The 18,900-nt window shown below is 33.0% G+C and overlaps 1 protein-coding gene across 1 annotated transcript in view; it reads right to left on the bottom strand.

The window, feature by feature from the left end:
- The window catches only part of LOC149786380 (dynein axonemal heavy chain 1-like), a 314,616-nt gene that overhangs the window by 98,657 nt on the left and 197,059 nt on the right, over positions 1 to 18,900 (bottom strand). The window contains exons 76-79 of the mRNA XM_089976799.1: positions 15,394 to 15,524; positions 9,369 to 9,513; positions 7,763 to 7,858; positions 5,746 to 5,856 (exon numbers count right to left, since the gene is read on the bottom strand). Of these exons, the coding sequence (XP_089832925.1) occupies positions 5,746 to 5,856; positions 7,763 to 7,858; positions 9,369 to 9,513; positions 15,394 to 15,524 (483 nt within the window). The remainder of the gene's footprint in view (positions 1 to 5,745; positions 5,857 to 7,762; positions 7,859 to 9,368; positions 9,514 to 15,393; positions 15,525 to 18,900) is intronic.

Below are 18,900 nucleotides of genomic sequence, written 5' to 3'. Positions count from 1 at the left end.
CAGAAACATCATTTGTATTAGAATAAAATGTTTCCTATCACATTTGTTCCGACATTTTATGGCAGTATTTAATTGCTCTATGACAATTTTTGCAAAAATATTAGTAACAATAGCAATAACTGAATGGAAATAAGCATCACTGGAGGTTTTGCACCCAGTTGATATGGAAGCCAAACCATTAATAGGGGAGCCACCACAGACATCTTACTTACAACAGGTCTTATGAAACATATATACCAAGTCTGATCAAAACTGGCCAAACTGCGAAGAAGAAGTTGAAAAATAGTTTTTTTCACGTATTTACTATGAAAGTCACACAATTGCTAGGAGAGTCAGGCTGAACACAAATTTGACAAAGAACGATGTAAGAAACATTCCTACCAGTGTTGATCAAAACTGGTTCTAGAGAAGATGTTTAAAATAGGTTTTCTATCTTATTACGAAGTGACACCAGTGCTACAGTAACCATCATGGTCATAATTTTGACTCATCCTAAGAAATGTTCCTATCAAGTTTCATCAAATCTGCCTAAGTCATTTTGGAGAAGACACTGAAAAAATATTTTCCATATAGTTCCTATGGAACCAAAATCATTGCTATGGTAGTCACCCAAGACAAAATTGTGATAGAGTTTATCCTTAAAGCTAGGCCTACAAAGTTTGAAAGAAATTGGCTCAGCATTTCAAGGTAAGTTTACAGGCAAAAATTCATGCAGTTGCTAGGGAAGCCACTGTTGCTAGGGGAGCCACTCCACATAGAAGTTTAACAGTGTGCTCCACAAAACATTTTGACCAAGTTTGATCCAAATGACACTTCCAACCAAGTCTGATAGAAATTGCAAGTGGCTTTTGAGAAGCGGTAAAAAATAGCAGTGTGAAAAGGTGATATATGAGCTCCATTTATTCGCTTGTTTGCATAACACAGTGCTAATGAAATGGTCAGTACTAAACTCTGATCTGTTTCATCTGTCCAGATAATCATCTATGTTTATTACATATAAATATTAGAATCTTATCACCAAGAAATTTTAAGCATAAAAATCTTTTTAGCAAGAATTTGATCACTTGTTAAATTTGCTATGATTTTATGGTTGCTAATATTGTGTGATTAACATTACATTACACCTTCTTTACATAAATTCTAACAATGAGTATTCCATTTGGCTGGACAAATCGACCCAATTATTTACTAGACTTCATGGCTGGACAAATCGACCCAATTATTTACTACACTTCATGGCTGGACAAATCGACCCAATTATTTACTACACTTCATGGCTGGACAAATCGACCCAATTATTTACTACATTTCATGGCTGGACAAATCGACCCAATTATTTACTACCCTTCATGACTGGATTATACAACTTCTATATTTTATGACATGCAAATTGTACATTGCCAAAACGTAATAAAATATTGAGACTAAATAAGTCTAGCTATGACTCATGCTAAAGGGAAAAGTCACAGAAAATACAGTCAACTGTCATTACAATGGCATTTGTCATAATGAATTGACGAAAAATCAGTCAGAACAAGCATACACAGTTGACAGTTAAAATGGAATACTGAAGTTCTGACACCAAACTTGATTTTTTGCAATAAATATGTATATAAATTGATCTTTATAATGACACTGCTCCAAGGCCTGAAATCTACTGACCCGGTGTAACATTGTAACAATGATCTTGAGAATAACACTGCTTCAAGGCCTGAAATCTGCATACCAGGTGTTACAATGTCACTACTCCAGGGCCTGAAATCTGCTGACCAGGTGTTACAAAGACACTGTTCCAAGGCATGAAATCTGTTGACTAGGTGTTATTATAAAGAGGTTACCATATATACTCACTTGCAAGATGAGTCCAAATGCCAACAACATAGACCCTCAACTGCCATTGCATAATGTGCTGGTAGGTTGGACTCTATGTTGTTTGTTTTGATGAATACTCAGAAGAAACTGCTTTGGCCTAGATCTACTGGCTCATTATGTGACAGCAGATCTGGGTCTGTGTAGTTTGCAGTTGGACTAGACTTACAGGCAAGTGTATTTGGTAATTGGGACCGCTCCGGCGGCCAAGTGGTTAGAGCGTCCACCTCGGATGCCGGAGGTCATGGGTTCGATCCCCGGCCAAGTCATACCAAAGACTTTTAAAAATGGTACTAACAGCTGCCTCGCTTGGCGCTCAGCATTAAGAGGTTAGTGTTAGGTCTGGTCAGCCTGGTCTCAGGATAATGTGACTGGGAGGGACATCATGCTACATATCTGCGGCATGATGCCCCAGTGCTAGACATCACTATAAACTGCCACACAGCAGACATCATAGCGATATAACTGAAAAATTGTTAAAGATAAGTTAAAAATCCAAATTACACACACACGTATTTGGTAATTATTATTTCTGACTTCCTGTAACTACCTGGCGTGGCTCAGTTGGTGACAACATGTTGGATACCCACAATGATAATTAGTTGAAAAAAGCTAATCATCTTTCCTTTTTCTTATCTTTCTTTCTATAATACAGCACAGCAAGAAAGATAACTCATGCTGCGAAAAATGGCCAAAATGATACAACAGCAAACTCATTATAAAAATGAAATTGCTTTTAACCTAGCTGGTCATTGTAATTAAAGTTGACTGTATAATGGGACTGTGAATATACAAAATATATACATGATTATGATCATAAAAATGTCCAGAGTTTCTACAAATGTACAAAGACAATGGACCTAATGCATGCAAATTACACAGTACTCTTTTTTCACACCTAACATGCACCTAGCTTAGTGAGACAAACAAGATTTCTTCCCCAAATTACATAACTATTTCATATTTTTAAAGATGAAGGCAAATCTATTTAAATAAATCACAGCTTGCTCCTAAGCAATTATTCCACTTGTTTAATAATTTTCCAAAATGAAACTGATTTTGGAAATTTAAATTGACATTATTTCTTGCAGAAGAAAACTTTTCCTGTCAAAAATACAAGAACTGTATCTGCACAGAAAGTTTTTGTAATGAATGGTACAAGTTAGCCTTGAAGGTTGTGTAACAGGAGGGAAAAGAATGTCTTTATGTCAAAGAGAATCAAACATGTTCATCTCTCTCATCTGCTGAGTGTACATAATGGAAAGAAAGTCTTACTGTCAAGGTGGAAAATCAAACCCTGTTCATCTCTCTCACCTGTTGAGTGTATGTACCACTATGATAAATGGTCTAGGATGGTTAGTATGCAGACCTGCCAACCCTGATGAGTCCATCCCAGTAAGACAGCTGATTTTTTTCCGTAAGATTGACTAGTTTTCAGTGAGATGAAACAAAATATCAATAACTGCTACTGTAAAGCTGGAAAACATAATTAAAAGTTTGATGCATTGATGATAAACATTAAGTTCAACTGAAAAGTTTGTAATGTACACGTAGCCTTTATTTACCACTAGTACAGATGCACAAACTCTAGTTCCAAACCCTATGCAGCTCAATGACTTGTTGCTATTTCTCAACTTGACATAATTGTTGGAAATTCTTTTCCATTTCACATGACAACGGCAATCAAATCTCCCACCATGAGACATACCCAAGTTGGTACATATGTTCAATAAACATAATTGTGTTCTTTATAGCTTTTATTTGCAAGCATCTGAATACTTCTTTTTATTCTTCTGTGTTGATTATTAACACTTTCTAGAAGCTTATTTTCCCTTTCGTCTTAAACATGCAGATGCTTCACATGAACCAATAGGTGCAGTTTAAAGCATCTGGGGTGCTGCTGTAAAGTTAGTTTGGTTCCCTGACGAATTTTACTAATTCCAAGATGAAACCTGGAACCAAATAGAACATAGATGATCAAATTATCCGGATTTTTCAGCAACGATAATTTTTTGTAGTTTTTGCTAGTATGCCGTAAGTTTGTATTTTAAGAGTAATTTTCGTAAAACTTATGGCAAAATCATAAGAGTTGGCAGGTCTGAATATGTAGCCTATTATATGTTGACTGCTACACTACTGCCCTCTTACACTGACATTCATTCTCAAAGATCACCCAAAGTGGCCTCTCATAGTAGTCAAAACCCATTTTCAACCTGGACGCCAGCTACTAAGAGTCAGAAAAGCCGCCAAATGTAACAGGAGGGGAAACAAAGTCTTGCTGTCGTGATCAAGAATGAACCCTACTTGTCTGTGCTACACAAGGCTAAAAGGTTCAGACCTTCAAGCTGGTTAGTAAGTGATGTCATATATGTAGACTGCTATAATAAAGACCAAGTTATCAGTGACTTTAATAAAGACCAAGTTATCAGTGACTTTAATAAAGACCAAGTTATCAGTGACTTTTTAATTAAAAAGAAAGAGATGTAATTCTTTTATATAAAGAAACAACGCTTTTGACAAACAACCTGTTTAATAAGAAGAATTCCTTTTAGGAGAGTGGTCCACTGAAGCATAGTGACTGTAACATTTTATATGAGAATAAGTATAGGATTACCTATGTACAGTAGATGTTTACTTAGTGCCCAATTGTCAGAACCTTGTGTGGGTCATTGATCTGCATGTTTCTTTAGCAAGGTATATCTCTCCAATGATGGATATTTGGATCCTTGACAAAACAAGGACAACATGATGATACTAGTATTTTGTTAAATCTTCCACATATATATTCGGCAATAAAAAAAAGAGTACTATGTAAATTCTGCCACCATAACCACTGGAAACATATAATGACTATAATCTCCGGGTATATTATAAAGAAAATTTCTGGATATACATTATAAAGACTATATAATTTTACCTTTGATGTTTCTGCATCTAGAAGCTAGAAGGCATTCCACCATATTAGAATCAAATGCAAAGAAAATATTCCATGACATACAATAAATGTACTTGACAAATACGATGTGAACATGATAAAATGTAATTCCGTTTGAGTAAAAGGGGTAGGTGAATGTTTTGGAGCTAAAATACATATTTAAGGAATCTGATATCTCTACTGCGAATGATGCCATCATGATGCGGGAAAAAACATCCAGAATCTCCACACACAAAGGAACAATCTTCATGCATATAGTAATATTATACTAAAATTTCAGCTAATATATAGCAGTTGAAGGAAAAGATATATGACTTTCAAAAACTTGAACAAAGGACTTTAATATTTGTGAAGCATTGCTGCAAATGTCTTGCCATTAGCAGGTGAGTTACTTGCATACAAGTATAAATTATCAACTACCACTATAAACACATCTGCAGATAGCTATGCATTTTCTTTCTGTCACAGGAAACTTTGTAAAGTGTATTATATTTCATAAAGACAAAGACTTAAACAACATTAGAGACTACTAACGTGCATTTTAGAATATTCCTCATAACAAGATGGCTGCACAAAGAAAATGGTTATAGGAATCTAGGACAAAAGTCTGCAAAATTTCATTACAACCTTCTCACTCAACTGTGGGTTATAACACATTTTTTTAACAAGAACTTACAATTATTTCACACATATAAAATGGTTAGAGAACCATTCTGAAGTCACCCTGGTTTTACAAATGTGAGTTGTTGATACAGACAGCAAGCAAATCAGGATCAAAGTCTTACATGCTGAGATGTGTGTTAGAAAGGTAAGCATGATTCACACAGTTGGGTATTTTTCTTGTAACTAGAAATTAACTGCTGCATTAACATGGTCATAAACAAACATGCACACTCTGATATGATGTCCCAGTCATATACATAATGTAATTGCAGACTTACCTCAAAACCAAATGAAATGGTATCTATGGAGATGACCTTCTTTCTGGCATAGTTCTGCAGAGTACCAGTCAAAAAAGCTTGTGGGAAGAAGAATCCAGAAATCCAATAGACCTTAAAAATAATTAAAACTAGTCTAACACTTGCAGATTACATGAAAAATTAGCAGATTTCCACACTTGTAATGAAACAAAAACAAGATAAGCAATTACAAGGAAATGAAAAAAAAAGTTAACAAGATTTAAAGCTGCAGTAAATCATCTAACATTTGCAAATTGAATAGGAGAATTCTGAAAAGTGGTTCTTGTCATAATTTTCTTAGTGATGGTCAAGAATGATCCATGACCCCTTTAAGCAAAATTAAATTTACTGCATATTCTTAAATGATCATTTTGTACACCTATCTCCTGTAATGGTTCCAATGTACAGGATATAATTTCTGAAAAATTGTCAAAATTCTTGACATTTTCTGATCTTTACACCTTAAATTGAAGAATCGTCATCATGACTGTTTGCAGATTTAGACCAAGGTTGATTTGAAACATGGCTAGTTTGGACCATTGTGGGTTAATCTGGACAAATTCCAGGCTGATGGAGACAATGCAAAATCTTATAAAGACAAACAATGGAACAAACATGTTTTATTTTTGTCATTATTCCCATTTTTTGAAAACAGATTTTTTTAATGATAATTAACATAAGGTCCAAAAGATTTGCAGAATACAGATATAAGATACTGTATTGAATTAAATCATGAATCTGACAGATTCCAGTTTCATTGTTTAGCATATAAGTTCTATTTACTACGATTAGAATATAATACAATATTCAGTATAAAGATAAATTCTTCATTAAATCCAATGAAAACATCAACATAGTCAGACCATTATATTTATAACAAAAAATGATACTGGATGGGTCCTCTTTTCATATTTTCAGTCTCAGTAATTGTAATCTTTCTCAAAACGAAAAGTACACCATATGCATTTCCATTCTGCACAAAGGTGAATGAGCTGCTTTGAAAATATGTCACTGTTATTTTGACAATTCAAAATAAAGTCTTACATTATTTCATCTGATTTGTATACAGAACTACACCATTATCTCACATAAAATTGCCATTTGGTTTCTTTAAATGCAGTTTCAAACTGCTCAAATTACCTAGTAAATAAAGAGAAATATCATCATTTAAGCAATAAAATATCACAACACTTTAACCCATAATACCCTTCTGATCAGCCAAGTATATGGTCTGAATCAAAAATGGTCCAAATAACCCTGGTCTGAAACAAATGGTCCAAATAACCCTGGTCTGAATCAGAAATGGTCCAAATAACCCTGGTCTGAATCAGAAATGGTTCAAATAACCCTGGTCTGAATCAGAAATGGTTCAAAAATAACCCTGGTCTGAATCAGAAATGGTTAAAAAAAAAACCTGGTCTGAATCAGAAATGGTCCACATCTGTCTACACTCTTTCATCAGTACATTATGCCTGCTCATTTAAATATTTTTCAACAGTTTTTGTCCCCACCATTTTTTTATGCCATGGGGATGTGTTGATACTTTCCATCTGCTTGTCTATTTGTTTTTAACTCTACTGAGTTATCTGCTCACAAACTGCTGGGTAGAAACTCACCAAACAAAGTAAATTACATATTACATGTCACCACTGAAATCACACACAGGGCACACACAAAATATAAAACTATGGGTTATGAGTTCTTAGATCAAGATTTGGTGATGGAAGGTGGTGTTACTAGTGGTAGTGCAGACAGAGTGTACAAAATAATACTGTTAATAATTACACTACACATGTGAAACAAATGGAAATTGGTGGCAGAAGTGTTTTTTTTTTTATCTCTCTGCCTACATGACCTGGAAGACTGAATCTTGTTCCTACATCAACTATTTAAATATCTGCCCAATGACAGTAAGATATTCATCTGGCTGAAAATTTAATGATACAAGTAACTACTTTTCTCCTTTAAATTATTAATCTGAATGTTCAAATCAACCTACAGATGGCAGTCCCTTGTCAATCCAGTTGCTGATAAATTTCATTCTTTCCACAAGATCAAGTACCCAGGCTGCCAGAGGCTTCAGTGATGGATAGGCCTGAAACAAATACATCAAAAAGCTATTTAATCTTCTCTTAAAAGTATTCAAAGTGAAATATTCTACACAATAACCGTTCTGTTGTGATACTATGATGTATCACACACCAGTATTCTCTTCATCTAACCAATCTGGTGATAAAGATACAGAAGGCATTACAGTGTGACCCCGCTATAGCGCGCTCCGTTATAACATGAATTCGGATATAACGCGGTCAGGTTCTATGGCTCCCAACTACCATGTTATAATGGGGTTATACTGTATCTTGTTATCTTTACAACATTGTTCCACATCTTTGCAATAATATTGTTGATGGGAGCAACATATTGATTGGTGATTATGTCTGAAATTTCTATTATACAAAAAAAGTGGGAAAAACTATTTGTACTAACTATCTACCTAACGATAAAAATGTTTTTAGAAAATCAACATGAATTAAGGGATGGTATTTCTGGAATAAGGCATTTCTTCAGAAAGAAAATCGATTTTATGAGACACACTGCAGTGTCTGCATAGTGCACTGGCTTTATACTACTGCAGTCCTAGGATTACTATCCAGTTATGGTAGATGCATGAGAAAGTAGATGACTAATTATGACCGACAATTTATTAGCTGCCACTTTTTGATTATTTTCTGACATTACAGGGTGTACTGGAAAATAACTGCTCAAGGTAACTTCAATAGTGGATGGTCTGACCCATTAGAATTCAGATTTTGGGTGGTTCACAACTTGAGCTGACTCTTGAACCAGAACAAAAGCCTATTCCATCTTCTATCAATCCACCGTATTCAATCCTTCCAAACACTACCTGTTAAATATATAGCAATCACTTCCAGAATCCAACACATATTAGTTCAGAAGCTGTTGAATTCATATGTAATTTGCTGATGCCTGTATGCAGATCATCAAACATTAAATTGAAGCTTATACAGCTGCTCTCTGCCAAGACATGTAAAGTCCAAAATAACAAAAATATATGAGAACAACTTATTGCTTTGTCATCCATCTATGATGGGTAGGTTCATCCATGATCTCTAGTCTCCTCTGCTGCAAGGACCACACAATGACAACATCAGGGTCATCAAAATTACAATATGAACCGTTAGAACTTGTCTAACAATCAATGTAAAATATTTAAACAATTAACACCAAGTCTTTGTAACAAGCATTTAGAGTGGTTAAAATTAGATCAAGTGATGAATACTTTAGTTAAATTTAAAATTGTATGATGCAGAACTAATTATTATAAATCATTAGTCCATAATGCCAGAATTACCTCCCTTTATGTATTCATGTACCCTTCTTGTGTGCCTTGACAACATTTGAAATAAAAATAGTTCAAATATGGGTCAGTTATTTATTTCTTGAGATTTGCTATTATCTATACAACTATTCCCTTCACTATGGCTGTTCATGTATAGAGTGTAATTAATCTTGCAGCTTCATGACTTGATGAACCCTGTCAAATATCAAATTCAGTTCTTATATAAACAAAGTTTAAACTTTACTTTTGATGCCCAAATTGATGGGACAGCATTGTTGAAGAGACTGGTGGACATGCCTTCCAGCTCCTGGGACATCACAACCAGACCCTTCAGAGCCTTTAAAAGGTCTACCAGGCTCTGCTGGATCACCTTCAAGAGCCGGTTGTATCTGAAAACATTGAATAAATAAATGTAAATACAGAAAAAAACTGTATATAAATAAATATTCTAAATCTTAAAAATTTTCTGATAATTTAATGTGTGTTAAATCTCATCTATTTATAGCAGACGCATCACTAAAATTCTGGCATTACCACGCTGGTTGTTTTGACAACAAATTTTCTGATTCATTTGCAGCTGTACCTTATTATAATGCTCTTGACAGGCATTTTGTTTATTGTACCTTATTATAATGCTCTTGACTGGCATTTTGTTTATTGTACCTTATTATAATGCTCTTGACTGGCATTTTGTTTATTGTACCTTATTATAATGCTCTTGACTGGCATTTTGTTTATTGTACCTTATTATAATGCTCTTGACTGGCATTTTGTTTATTGTACCTTATTATAATGCTCTTGACTGGCATTTTGTTTATTCCTTCCTGCCAACCCTCAGATGCATACATGAATTCATATTTTCCAGACACACATATAAATGTTCATCTTCCAGACAAACATACATGTATTCATATTTCACATACACGTACATTTATTTATATTTCCCAGACACAGATACATATATTCATATCTCCTAGACACACATGTATTTATTCATATTTCCAAGACACGCATACATGTATTCATATCTCCCAGATACAGATACATCTGTTCAGATTTCCCTGACACACATTTATTTATATTTTCCAGACACACATAAATATATTTATATTTTCCAGACATACATGCATGCATTCATCTTTACCAGACACACATACATATATTCATCTTTCCCTGACACACATACATGTATTCATATTTCCCAGACAAACATAAATGTATTAATATTTCCCAGACACACAAGCATGTATTCATATCTCCCTGACACAGATACATGTGTTCATATTTCCCAGACAAACATACATGTAATTATATTTTTTTTTAAAACACTATTTTGACCTAGAGTGTGATCTACAGGCATGTGGCATTCCATATAATAAACATACCATTCATATTTTATGAACATACATGTGGTATTCCATATAATAAACATACCATTCATATTTTATGAACATACATGTGGTATTCCATATAATAAACATACCATTCATATTTTATGAACATACATGTGGCATTCCATATAATAAACATACCATTCATATTTTATGAACATACATGTGGTATTCCATATAATAAACATACCATTCATATTTTATGAACATACATGTGGCATTCCATATAATAAACATACCATTCATATTTTATGAACATACATGTGGCATTCCATATAATAAACATACCATTCATATTTTATGAACATACATGTGGCATTCCATATAATAAACATACCATTCATATTTTATGAACATACATGTGGCATTCCATATAATAAACATACCATTCATATTTTATGAACATACATGTGGCATTCCATATAATAAACATACCATTCTATTTTATGAACATACATGTGGCATTCCATATAATAAACATACCATTCTATTTTATGAACATACATGTGGCATTCCATATAATAAACATACCATTCATATTTTATGAACATACATGTGGTATTCCATATAATAAACATACCATTCTATTTTATGAACATACATGTGGCATTCCATATAATAAACATACCATTCATATTTTATGAACATACATGTGGCATTCCATATAATAAACATACCATTCATATTTTATGAACATACATGTGGCATTCCATATAATAAACATACCATTCTATTTTATGAACATACATGTGGTATTCCATATAATAAACATACCATTCATATTTTATGAACATACATGTGGTATTCCATATAATAAACATACCATTCTATTTTATGAACATACATGTGGCATTCCATATAATAAACATACCATTCTATTTTATGAACATACATGTGGTATTCCATATAATAAACATACCATTCATATTTTATGAACATACATGTGGCATTCCATATAATAAACATATCATTCTATTTTATGAACATACATGTGGCATTCCATATAATAAACATACCATTCATATTTTATGAACATACATGTGGCATTCCATATAATAAACATACCATTCATATTTTATGAACATACATGTGGTATTCCATATAATAAACATACCATTCATATTTTATGAACATACATGTGGTATTCCATATAATAAACATACCATTCATATTTTATGAACATACATGTGGCATTCCATATAATAAACATACCATTCATATTTTATGAACATACATGTGGCATTCCATATAATAAACATACCATTCATATTTTATGAACATACATGTGGCATTCCATATAATAAACATACCATTCATATTTTATGAACATACATGTGGTATTCCATATAATAAACATACCATTCATATTTTATGAACATACATGTGGCATTCCATATAATAAACATACCATTCATATTTTATGAACATACATGTGGCATTCCATATAATAAACATACCATTCATATTTTATGAACATACATGTGGTATTCCATATAATAAACATACCATTCATATTTTATGAACATACATGTGGTATTCCATATAATAAACATACCATTCATATTTTATGAACATACATGTGGTATTCCATATAATAAACATACCATTCATATTTTATGAACATACATGTGGCATTCCATATAATAAACATACCATTCATATTTTATGAACATACATGTGGCATTCCATATAATAAACATACCATTCATATTTTATGAACATACATGTGGTATTCCATATAATAAACATACCATTCATATTTTATGAACATACATGTGGCATTCCATATAATAAACATACCATTCATATTTTATGAACATACATGTGGTATTCCATATAATAAACATACCATTCATATTTTATGAACATACATGTGGCAATTTCAGACAAATGGAGTTAAATGCAATACACCTTTTCCTTGATAAGTCTTACACAATGGGGTCCAAAACCACAGTCCGCTCTGTAAGCAAGTAACCAAGGGACCTCCAAAAAAGAATAAAAGTGATGCCATCCCTGCTGGACACTGAGAAAACTCAACTGGACTGTTTTGTCACAAAATTGCATATGAGTTATATCAATATGTATATGTTGTCAAAAATGGACTCGGGTTTTGTTGCCGCATACAGTGTCATCTGAGGGTGGTATATTTTTCTCGTTATTTTGAAATCCTGAGCGAAACTCAGACCATGCTGCACGAGCAAATTGCCTGCAGCGGGGAAACCTAAGTACCTAGCTGCGCATATCTGTCACAGCTAGTGTACATATAGAGCAAATTCTCTATAACCAAATTACATTACGCTGAGTCTTGTCAGAAAGCTTACCCCTTTACGGAAGCAAATCTCCAGCTGTAGAGCTGCCTTATGCTATGCCTTGTATATGGTTTGATGTAGAGTCATCAGCTGTAGAGCTGCCTTATACATGCCTGCCATGCCTTATACATTATTTGATGTGGAGTTACAGAACTCAGTGTGGTTTCGTGTGACGTATACGCTGTGTTATGGTGACGTTGGATCGGAAAAGTGGACTGGTTTTCTCGATGTGAAGGACCAGGGCTTCGCAACCATCAGGTCTGTGATGTGAGTGCTCTCAAAGGATCCTTCAACAGATTGAGAGGAGGGGACCATGCGTGGGTGCTTCTCTGGCCATTGACTAGAGCGCGTGGAACCGGAGTTACATCTTGGACGTCAAATGGGCACCACGATAGTTATATATAGTGTTCCATGTTATTTCCACTACTGCATCTCATAATTTCATTCATTCCTATTGCTATATCGTTATGTGAACAATCAATAGGTTCATAATTTCATTCATTCCTACTGCAATATTGTTATGTGAACGATCAATAGGTTCATAATTTTATTCATTCCTATTGCTATATGAACGATCGATAGGTTCATAATTTCATTCATTCCTATTGCAATATCGTTATGTGAACGATCGATAGGTTCATAATTTCATTCATTCCTTTCATTATATGAACAATCGATAGGTTCATAATTTCATTCCTATTTCAATATCGGTTTACGATCGATAGGTTCATAATTACATGCATTTCAAAGTCGTTATTTGAACGATACATTCAAATTTACATTCTTTTCAATGTCGTTATATGAATGATACATTCAAATTTACCTGCTTTTCAATATCGTTCAATATTGTTTTATGAACGATACATTCAAATTTACATTCTTTTCTAAATCGTTATTTGAATGATACATTCAAATTCACATGCATTTCAATATCGTTGTATGAACGATACATTCAAGACTTTCTTTATATTGGGGTGTAGATCACTTTTATTTTTTTGAGTTTTTTCTCGTTAAGTTAATTGCTGTTGATAGTTCATGTTAGGAACTTTATAATTTTCCTTATCTTTTTGTTTATAATGGTGTCAGATTTGTTAATATTTAAATTGCATTTATAAATAAACATCTTGTAAACACAGTTGCTTTTGGTGTCTTCCCTAATCCAGTCCCAACCCGGCTTCATCTTGTGACATGTTTAATGGCTTAATACTTGTTTTTAAAATTGCATTGGGAAAAACTGTCAATAAAGCATTAAGCACATTTTCTAATGAAGTTGTTTGCTTTTCTGCATAAAATACCATATGTTCGAGTTGCGTAACATCTGAAATATCATTAACATTATTCCAACTGGTTTGAAAACCTTCACATGTTCATGAAAACATTGTGTATTACATCAATGCTTTTTGTTGTTGTTGATTCAACTAAAAATAAAAAAAGATTCTAATTCTTTCAAACACAAAGAACGTTAATTTCATGAAACAGCCATCAATTCTAAACTTTTATCTTTTAATGTAAAATACTAAAGTCATGATTCATTGCAAGTAATAGTGAAACTTTTCATCCTTGAGGAAATCTGTGTGCCAGTTCAAAATTTTTTAGTTAACTACAAACACTGAAACTGGCTTATCCATAATTAATCATATTTGTGAAACAGAGCTTTCACCTAGCATTCATTTCACTTAGTTGCCTTGCTATCACATTTCTGACTGAGTAGGTTAATTTAAGGTAGTCAAATTTTATTACATACAAATTACAATTTATAACAGCGCTCAACTAATCAACTGAAATGAGTTGAACTGATACATGAACAGGGCTACTAGCCTATTAACTTTCTTTTTTTTCTACATTTTATTATTTGAAACAAAACACGTCATTATTGTGATACAACAAAACAGGTCTGTTTTTATTTCAGTGTAATGATAAAAAAAATATGTCCGCAAGTCAGATAGAAAAACATGGACAGGTGCTTAATTAGGTTCTCACAGAAATTATCAGGAAAATGCTGTTATGGCAGACTGATATATTTAACATTGAACACAGGAGGATACACTGCATTTATGATGATTACACTTACTTATTTCACTGGTATATATTTATTAAAGTGCTGTTCCCAGTAGGCATTACTGACATTTTCATCTCTCCAATTTTGTTGAATACTGTTATTTATGGTGTACTAACAATATTATTTGGAAAGAAATTTTAACAAAACATAACTTCTTATCATGCTTATTAAAAGCTGAGAATTTCACTATGCTGATTTAAATTTCCAGGTACTATCTACCATTTCTGACAACAAAACGAGTGACATACCAAGGTTTCAGTTACCAATTTTGATTGTGATTTTCTTCATGTTCAGCAAACAGGTGTCAATTTTGGGATATATTCTAGTATAAAATAAATGGAGAAACAAAACCTGTATTATAAGTGGGTTTACAATTTATCAAAGGAGTGTTGTATCTTCACGCTGATGCCAGTTCCAATAGTCATGACATCAGAAAATATTCCATTAGCACAGTGATACCCATGTCTTGCTTATGTTTGCAAGCAAATCAAAAATATATTTTAAACTTACCTGATGACCTCCTGTACCAATACAGTGTTCATAGACTGTTCATACAAGACAGGGTATTTCTCCATGACAGAAGAAGTGCTGACAGCCTTAGGTACCTTTTCCAGAATGCTCTGAGCTGACTCTTCAATGATCTGAAAGGCAAATTAACTTTTAATGAGAGTTCTACAGAGGTGAAAAAAAGGCTCTACTCCATAACGTATTTTTTAGACTGGTTTTAACTATACTTTGTACAGGGCAGAGTTTTAAATCTAGCCTGGGTCACCTGGCCTGTTACAGTTCATCACTGTGCAATTGCAAGTCAAACAAAGGTCTGGGTAAAAAAGTGAAGCAAAAAGAAAAAAAAAACAACGTTAAATGAAAGCAAAGTTCCCCAAATTTGGGGAACAATCAGGTACCGTGACATTAGACTAACTTTTACACAAATTAAATTTAATAATTAAAAAAAATATGACATCTCACACCTTTAAGATAAACATGCTTACCAAAAAATTTAGAAAAGGTCTGCAAAAATGCTATAATTGCATGAAAATGTAATTAGGTCACATACATGTACATATGGCATATGATATGCATACATACAGGCATACCACATTTACTTTGCCTGCATAAGTTGCCTTTGATTTATCATGCTAATATTTAAAAGATATCTCTATCAACATTAAAAAAGTTAGTCAAAACATTTTAAACAGTAGAAGAATATTGAAAAGTTTTATAATGGCTTGAAAATCAAAGCAGTTCAAATATATCTGACTACATGTACAAAGGTACCTACCAAATTTCATTTGCTAACCTTATGTGGTTTTTGCTAAACTGCAAACATATCTAGCTTGCAACAAAAAGAGTCAATATCCAGAAAGTTGAGTCAATATCCAGAAAGTTGAGTCAATATCCAGAAAGTTACAAAAATGTGTAAAAGCTTGAAAATTTGATGCAATGAAATCACGTTATCTACATTTGGATACAACTACGTATACCAAATGTCATCTTCTCAACAGTGAGTGGTTTCTACACAATACACATTTCTCTGGATGGACAGAAGGACAGATCAATGTAAGGATGGACTGATTGAGAGAACCAAATCAAGTTGCTTCCACTCTAAGCAGTGAGGGAATAAAAAAAAAGCCAAAAATTACATTACTTACTTCAAATTTTGTAGGAAAAAGTTAGATGTACATTAGCCGAACATCATTAGATGCCAAGTAATTGAACAGCGTGTAACCCTTAAAATTAGGCACTGAAACGGGAATAAGATGCTTGTCTACCAGCAGGGCTCATCTAAGATTTAGTAAATTTGGGCACTGTTCCCCCTTAAAGTGGAAATGAAAAGAGGGGGACATGGAAAAAGGAGGCACAATATAGTCACAGTTGGGACCTCTTGATAGGGCATTTAAAAGTAATTTAGAATGAAAAATGAAAAAAGCATAAGTTACAATGTATCCCTTATTTAACTGGTGTTAAAATAAGAAAATGAAAATACATATTATCTTTCCTCTTGTTTTTTTTTTTTTTTTTTACAGTTGTCAGTATAGAACCATAACCAAGTTGCAATTCCACTGTACAGTCAATTGCTCATTATGTCAATCTATAAGTTTTAACATGGCGTTGAATGTCTTAACCTTGCAATCATATGAAAGCATAACTGAAATGACAAATAACCTTGCAATCATATGAAAGCATAACTGAAATGACAAATAACCTTGCAATCATATGAAAGCATAACTGAAATGACAAATAACCTTGCAATCATATGAAAGCATAACTGAAATGACAATAAACCTTGCAATCATATGAAAGCATAACTGAAATGACAAATAACCTTGCAATCATATGAAAGCATAACTGAAATGACAAATAACCTTGCAATCATATGAAAGCATAACTGAAATGACAAATAACCTTGCAATCATATGAAAGCATAACTGAAATGACAAATAACCTTGCAATCATATGAAAGCATAAATGAATTGACAAATAACCTTGCAATCATAAAAAAGTATAACTGAACTGAAAAAAATCTCCAAAATACATTCAGTACAGACTTATTCTTTGAAAGTATAAGATGGAATTGAGAGTCAATGTACAGCTGTACATGATATATACAGTTATATATATGACGATTTTATTATTATCACCCATAATTTTGCATCTTGTAAATGAAGGTCTGAAATTTATGATTTCTTAAGTTTTATATCATATATAGATATCATTTTCAAGTTAACCTTGACTGATATATAATGATAAAATAGAAATTCATATCAGTTATATATATATAGGTAGATTAAATTCTGCTGGCACATTACATGATTGTAGTCAAACAATATAAGATGTCAAACCTGCTAAATATCGAGTGGGCATTGACTTATTATTGCCATAAAAATCAGTGCTGTGTAGTTCTATCCTGACACTATTGACAGTAAAACTGAAGACCAAATTTTAAAGAACATCTCACTTAGTTTGCAGCCCATATCTACACAATTGTATAGCTAAGAGTGTAATTGGTTTATTTGTACAATATCTATCCTGACTACTTTTTCCTTCTTGAGTAAATCAAGGCTTAATCAAATGCCTGCAGTTCTTAAACCTTCATATCAGTTCTCTGAAGAGCAATGGTACTTGACAAACACCTAAATCAACTGAACTAGGGGTGCAAGTTCTTTAATGAAACAAGTACTGTGTATGCTTGCCTATAGGTCAAGTCCAACTACAAAGAACAAGGATCCTGATCTGCCAATAAGTGAGTATATACGGTATGTCTAATCACATTTAGCCTAGTTCAATTAGATATATTAATTTTGTTATAGAAACTTATTCAATCAAATTTGTCTTTCCTTGGTTACCATAAATTTTCAACCAAATGAAATTGCAGTCCACAATAGCAACACTATGAAGTGCAAACAGGTAATTTCTACATTTCCTAGAAATAAAGCATGCATAATGTGTGACAATTTGTGCCCAAAGCAAATGGTGGGTTTATATTTTATTTAGAAAATTGAATAAATTTATTTGACAGAATCTAATAACACATCTGTGCTGTTTTTCTGAATATAAATAATTATTTCTCTGACTAGATTTGAAAAAGAAAAGCTGGGAAATTCAAAATCTGCTAAGACCATTGGGGCTACACCATTTCACTGCAGCTCATTAGAAATGAATTTAAAACTATAGGTAAATGGACATAGGGATTAGGAGGAGGGGGTTTCAAAGGCAAACTTTTAAACAATTAGATTTACGGTCCTACAATGTATGATGCTGACCTTCAAATCCAATAGTCATTAGTACATCAAACAAAACAACACATCCTTTGCTTTGAATATTGAACTTCTACTCAGATTATATATGCCAATTTAGATAAAAGATTAAGACCATGCAGTGGAAAGTTCAAAACCTTAAATTGCCTATCATTGGTAGAATTGTTTGTTTGATATTAACGTAGCTATTATGTTGCAGGTGGAGAATACCCTGTTCTGTAAATATCTACGTAACAGACGCCTCAAACAGAATTCATAT

This window comes from Sinohyriopsis cumingii, chromosome 12, assembly GCF_028554795.1.
Source record: "Sinohyriopsis cumingii isolate HCF-2022 chromosome 12, ASM2855479v2, whole genome shotgun sequence".
Lineage (NCBI taxonomy): Eukaryota > Metazoa > Mollusca > Bivalvia > Unionida > Unionidae > Sinohyriopsis > Sinohyriopsis cumingii.
This window is presented reverse-complemented; position numbering and strand designations above follow the sequence as displayed.